The 6,860-nt window shown below is 40.7% G+C and overlaps 1 protein-coding gene across 2 annotated transcripts in view; it reads left to right on the forward strand.

Moving 5' to 3' along the window:
- Positions 1 to 6,594, forward strand: part of ARHGEF26 (Rho guanine nucleotide exchange factor 26) — a 142,003-nt gene extending 135,409 nt beyond the window's left edge. For both annotated transcript variants that reach the window (XM_063620266.1, XM_063620265.1), the window contains exons 13-15: positions 1,629 to 1,696; positions 3,264 to 3,368; positions 4,117 to 6,594. In XM_063620266.1, the coding sequence (XP_063476336.1) occupies positions 1,629 to 1,696; positions 3,264 to 3,368; positions 4,117 to 4,259 (316 nt within the window). In that variant the 3' untranslated portion in view covers positions 4,260 to 6,594. The remainder of the gene's footprint in view (positions 1 to 1,628; positions 1,697 to 3,263; positions 3,369 to 4,116) is intronic.
- The last annotated feature ends 266 nt before the right edge of the window (positions 6,595 to 6,860 follow it).

Raw genomic sequence — 6,860 nt, forward strand, 5'->3', positions numbered from 1 at the left:
ATTAGCAGATGTATACTGAGCCCCTGTTATGTGTTGGGCAGTGTTGTAGAGATAATGCAGTGAACCAAATGGATAAGCTGCCTGCTTTTATGAGGCTTACTGTTGACCAGCAGTATAATAGAATTGTGCAGGGGGGTGCCCTGGAAACAGGACTATCAGGACTATCAGACTATCAGAGGAGCCTCCGCTGGAGGAAGTGAGCCTTCTGTTTTCAGCATTGAGTGGATATATGTTGAGCAAAAGAAGCCAAATACAAAAGCATACATACTAAAGGATTTCATTTGCAAAAAATACAAAAGCATGGTAAGATGGAATAGAAATTCCATGGTAATGGAAAACAGAAGAGCAGTTACCTTTGGACAGAGTTTACTGATTGGAAAGGGTCAGAATGGAAATGCCTGGCGCATCTATGTCTTGGTAAGTAAACACAGAGCTGTACATGCTTATGATTAACTCAGTTTATGTATGTTAAGAAATTTTAATGGCAATAATGAGTGGGCTTATCTAGGTAAAAACAGGGAAGGAATAGGAAGGGCTGGGGCAAGGGTGCTATGTTCCGATGCGGTAAGTCGTTCTCTCTGCCTGGGTTGGAAGGATGCATGTGGGGATGAAGGTGGGGTGACAGCGACAAGCGTCTGTAGATTCAGGTTGCTATGAGAGAAGAGTTTTTTTCCCCAGGTGTTGGTCATGAAGGCATTTTTTCTTAAGAATGTAGAGTGGCACAGTAGAAACTGACTTCGGTTTGAGTTGCTTGCCTCTTAACTTCTGTCCGATCTTAGCATCCTTCAGATGGGCTTTTGGGAGGATTACATGGAATAGTGGATGTTGAGTGCAGTGTCTGACATGTAGCATGTGTTTAATAAATATGTAAGAGAGTTAAAAGTATGTGTGTGGCAGGGGCAGTATTTAATTAATTGTAATTTTAATACCTGATGCTCAAAATAAAAAACCAGGGTGACTGCATTATGTAGAAAAGTGCTTATCTGAAACTTTTGATCCTTTAGTTGAATAATTATTTTTATGTAATTATAGCTTAATATTATAAGTATTGGTCATTTTTCCTGTGCTCATTAAACCATTTTAAGCATTTGGGAACAGTATAAAAGTGGCCGAAGAATTTCTATTTCAGTAAGACTCATATTTGGCAAAATTAGTTGTATGAGGGATGAGATAACTAAATATGTCAGGTTTCTCAAGTTTTCTGAAAGGTTTGAGTGTGTGGGAAGGGAAGTGGGGAAGAAGCAGAGAAATTAGTAGGATTTTTAAAAAATGAAAAAACTGCTTTTGAAGTGTTAGACATCAAATTATGGGTATGCTAAATACCTTTTGGGGTTATCATGTGTTCGTGTAATCAGCTCCTTATTAACTTTTAAACTGTCATATGAGAAGTTCCTTTTAATCAATAATGAGCCAAGTTCACTCAGACTCTTTTGACAATAATGACTAGTCTCCTGCTTATTTTAGACTTTCCAGCTTATCACTTTTAAACTACTCTCACCCTGTTTTACCGTACCTCTCTGGAGAACCTCTTGTTTTCTGGGAATGCCTTTGCACTGGCTGCCTAGAACACACTCCATTCTGTGTTTTTACACCTTGAATCTCTCAGTTGGATCTGTCCTCTGTTTTAGCAGCGAGCGAGCCCGCTGGATAACTGCCCTGGGACACAGCAGCGGGAAGCCGCCTGCAGACCGAACCTGTAAGTTCTCTCAAGGGGAAGCCCACTTGGGAACATGGATGGGCTCTGCCCCCTGCTGGACGCCGGGTTACTAACGAGTTACATCACCACAATACTTGCCTAAGTTTCCTCCAGGGCTTCCTTCTGCTTTACACCAGAAATGTATGATCCTTGCTTTGGAAGTCAGGGGGTCTGAATTCAAATCCAAGGTGCATTTCTTTGTTGTGTAAACATGGCAAATCATTGCTTAGCATTACAGAGCCTGTTTAACCATCTGCAAGTCAGTTACACCATTATATACAACATGGGGTTATTGTGAAGATTAAGTTAAATAATCTACGTTAAAAGCCCTATTTGAATTGTAAAACTCTTAAATGTTTAGCTATTATCAGTGGACAATAGTTGATCATGTTTAAACCTTCTCCATACTGACTGGATTTAAGCTGAAAAGTATTTTTAATCTAAAAGAAAATTACTTAAGAATTCTTTTTGACCTTCTAAGAAAGTGTGTTTCATTATTCTAGAGAATTAGAAACTGGCGCAGTGAAGGGAGGTGTTGTATGCCTATTAGCTTCCTAACTTTGATGCTGTGGTTCCTTAGATTATTACAGTTGCAAGGTCAAATCCAAAGAATTAGAACAAAACACTGTTATCCTGGAACACTCAAAAATTATAGCTTTAAGCTTAGATTAAAAGCCAAAATGACTGGTTTGAAAGTTCCTGGAAATCAAGCTTTCGATTAAAAAGCAAATTAAGAAGTCACATGTCAGCATTTTTTTTTTTTTTTTTTTTTTTTTTTTTGAGACGGAGTCTTGCTCTGTCACCCAGGCTGGAGTGCAGTGGCGCTATCTCAGCTCACTGCAAGCTCCGCCTCCCGGGTTCACGCCATTCTCCTGCCTCAGCCTCCCGAGTAGCTGGGACTACAGGCGCCCGCCACCATGCCTGGCTAATTTTTTGTATTTTTAGTAGAGACAGGGTTTCACCGTGTTAGCCAGGATGGTCTCAATCTCTTGACCTCGTGATCTGCCCGCCTCGGCCTCCCAAAGTGCTGGGATTACAGGCGTGAGCCACAGGGCCCGGCCACATGTCAGCATTTCTGAGGAGGTCTAACATGACTTCTCAGCTTTTGGTTGGAGCTCATTTTATTTCTAAACTTTTTTTGGTAACTTTCATGTGCTGCTGTTGGGATGGGGAGACACTCTGATGAGAGCCAGGAGAACTGTGTCTGTTGCAGATTTTGCATGGCCTTGGCACATCAGCAACTCTTTCATGTCTCAGTTTCCCTAATGCACAGTGGCTGTTTTCTGTTCCATTTTGTGACATGACTAATGACTCCTGATCAACCTGTTATTGAGGGGATTCATGCATCATAAAAGGCCTCTCAAATCTGAGCTTCTAAAATTCTAAAGCTTATAGCAAAGCAAAGGAGTTGCTAGAAAAGATGTTCTGCTTTTTGTTAGAAGCCCAACTTGTTTCTCTCAATGCTGGCCCTGAATTGCAGAGAAAAATGAGTATAAGTGTACATTATTGGATTGCACATGTTTTTTCTCTGCTACTGGAAACTTAGTATGTCCTCTTTCGGCCTCAGCACTGACCCAGGTGGAAATCGTTAGGTCATTTACTGCTAAGCAGCCAGATGAACTGTCCCTGCAGGTGGCTGACGTCGTCCTCATCTATCAACGTGTCAGCGATGGTGAGTGGGAGTGTTCTTACGGGACACTCGTGGTCCAGGATGCAGAGTGCTATAGACCCGAGGACTGTCATTTTGTCATTATTGCCCATATTCCAAATCTTGACATGTTAATGTTTGAGATCACATATATGTACTGTCTTCTCATCTCTAAGGCTAATTTTGCTGCTTCTCTGTTCTTACTCCTTTTCTCTTCCCCAAGACTTTATTCCCTAAATCACTGGCTTCCCAGAGGCCTAAAGATGACTTGGAGAAGTGTTTTGGGGACTTTGAAACGTTTGCCTCTTTATGTGCTTTCCCTTCAGCTTTCTCATGTGCACCTGCCTCTCATCTATCTACACTCCACGATTTATCTGATTTGGTTTTGAATGCAGATGCAGTCATATGGTTTGTTATTCAAAAGGAAACCATTAAGTTTTTTTTCCCCAGTCCCCCAGTGACCTAGTTCTTATCTCTAAATATTTGTCCTTTCAAAAATACCGTTCTTCCTGCTATCCTTACCCAAAGCATCTCCTTTCCCAGCTCAGCCCAGGTTCAGATACTCTCAGCCTTCTCACTTCAGGGCCTCTGCTCATGTTCTTTCCCTGCCATGTCATTCATTCCCCCTCAAAACCTTTCCCTGTCCCACTTTCTCTTCTCACCGTAGCACCTAGCCTGGGGAGGGATGCTGCCTCTCAGCTTTTTCATATCCTTGGAGCCTGGCACACTCCAAATACTTGTCGTTTGATGTGGACTCTGTTCTTTTTCACAGGCTGGTATGAGGGAGAACGACTGCGAGATGGAGAAAGAGGCTGGTTTCCTATGGAATGTGCCAAGGAGATAACATGTCAAGCTACAATTGATAAGAATGTGGAGAGAATGGGACGCTTGCTAGGACTGGAGACCAACGTGTAGTCTCTCAGATGGTCTTTTGTTACTGCAAGATTTGCATGACACTTACTGGGCTGGTTGGTTCTGGGCTAGTTTTATTGTTAATTTTATCACAGCCTATTCAATTAAAAGAACGAAAACACTTGCCTTTAAGCTTGCCAGGTGGTTCTGCTCTTCATGAGAACTTGGATACGGTGAGTTTGCACAGTTCAGTTTTTACCTAACCACACACTTGCAGACCTCCTGAGGTACACAGAATAGCTGAGCAGTTCACTTTCAGGGATCAGGTCATCTCCGCTCCTCCTAGTTTCACCATGTTCTGGCAATAAAAAACACATATTATATCCTGGTTTTCTCTATCCTTGCTTTACTAAGGTTACTATCTCTCTTTAAACATCGTTGTATGGTTCTCCAAGTATTAGCAAGATTTTATATCTGTAAAGAATGTCCAGTTTTGTAAATATTTCCCTGCCTTTTTTTTTCTTTTTTTACATTTGATTCTAATGCTTTGTTAACTTCAAAAGAAACTGGTAGAGCTCAGAAGGTGAGCTGTTGTTTTTCTAAACCTCTTCCCAGGAAAGGGACATTGACACTTGAATTTTTGTCGTCACCTTTTTCCTCATTAGAAGGAAAGTAGAAAGCCTTACTTTAGGATTTTTTAAAAAAATCCATCTTACCCCATATTGGTCTTAAGTAAGTACAGACTAATTAACCTAAGCTACCTTTAACAACGTAGAATTTAAATGGTTTCACATATGTGAGAAAATCCTGAATGTAGGACAGGGGTCCTACTTTTTTCCCCCACCTCTGTCACCCAGGCTAGAGTATAGTGGTGTGATCTTGGCCCACTGCAACCTCTGCTTCCTGGGTTCAGGTGATTCTCCTGCCTCAGCCTCCCAAGTAGCTGGGATTGTAAGAGTATGCCACCACGCCCAGCTACTTTTTGTATTTTTAGTAGAGACAGGGTTTCACCATGTTGGCCAGGATGGTCTCTTAACTCCTGCCCTCAAGTGATCCACCCTCCTCAGTCTCCCCAAGTGCTGGGATTACAGGCATGAGCCACCGTGCCCAGCCGACTTTCTAATTAAAAAAAAAAAAATCTTCCCAAATGAGCTGATAAAAAACTGACGTGAGGCTGCTTTGCCTTCAATAATACCTAGTTTTCAGCTGTTCCAACTCGTTTCCAAATAGAAATTAGCTGGAACACACTACAGTAATCTCAAGGAAGGGAAAATCAGGCCTTAAAAGATATCAAGAAGTCAGCATGGTACCCAATTGAAATGTTTTGACCTTAGTGGGAATTCATTCTGTTTGCACTAAAAGCTTTAACTTGCTGTATTCAGAGTCCCTCTTACCTGTGAGTTTCTGTAGAACTCTACTTTTTCCACTAGTGCACAGAAAGAGAAAGGTTATTTTAATAAATAGTTTCATGGAGATGATGAAGGATGGGAGATTAAGAGGGGGGAAATGATTTTTACTGGCAGCTATATTCCCTCTCTGTTCTATTTTCTTTAACAAAGGGATAAAACCTGGCAAAGTATACATTATTGGAGGACTCAAATCTATATGTGACATGTCCCAACTACTGTCCGCTAACTAGTTATCCAAATTGTAAAGCTACAGAAGCCCAGTGGAGGGGTAAGTGTGCCTGGCTCACACAGCCTGCACCGTCACCTCGGCAATGAGCCATTGTGGGGCACTGGGGACTTCTAACCCTTGGATTGCTCTTTTTGACCTGTGCATACATTCTAATTGTAAAATATATTTCAGACCGTGAGTACCTTGAGATCTGAGCAACTGTGTTAATGAAGTAATAGCAATGGTCCACAGTGAAAGATGTGTTGGGGTTTGTAAAACAAGAATTCCGTCGCCTCTTTAAGAGTGTCACAGACTTTTTAAAGGAGAGGCTAACAAGTTGTAATATAATCTGTCATGTTTTATTTAGGAAGGAAGGTAAATTTGTGCTTGCACAGGGATCATTTTGTATTATTTTTGCTAATACCCAGTTGAAGCTAAAAAGCAACTATTTGAATCCTGTGAATTAATTTATAAGAATGTTAAACAGCTTTGGAAATACGTGCATCTTATGAATCATAGCCTTATTTAGCAGGATCAATGCTGTGTATTAAAGTGTTGTTATATGGCAAGTATTTAACACATTCACAGTGTTTGATTTCAACTGTGAATTGTCTTAACACAGTTTTTTCAAACCTAGTTGTTTCTATGAACACCTGCTCTGAGTTGTACATTGACTTCATTACTAAAGAACAAAAATGTTCATTTTTGTCTCAGTAAGTTGAGACTGCTTGTATACTTTCAGAAAAATATGTGAATTTATAAAGATTTTGTAGATACTTGTTCTTTTGTGCTGGTGTGATTTATTTTACTCTAGGTTGTTTTCAGTCAAGTATACAGTTTCCTGGATTTTTGGCCAAATCAGAGCTCTATTTAAAAGGTATCATCTGTAGCTAACATTTCAGGGGACTAATCTTTTCTCTTTGGGTACATGCTGGTATCAGCTGCCCTAGAAGACTAGAATATTTTTAGGAGATGGGTTGTGCTGTTTCTTCTCGTAGTTGGCATAAACCTGCAGGACTAAATCGCTTATCTTACATAGTGCACGGT

Source organism: Symphalangus syndactylus, chromosome 17, assembly GCF_028878055.3.
Source record: "Symphalangus syndactylus isolate Jambi chromosome 17, NHGRI_mSymSyn1-v2.1_pri, whole genome shotgun sequence".
Lineage (NCBI taxonomy): Eukaryota > Metazoa > Chordata > Mammalia > Primates > Hylobatidae > Symphalangus > Symphalangus syndactylus.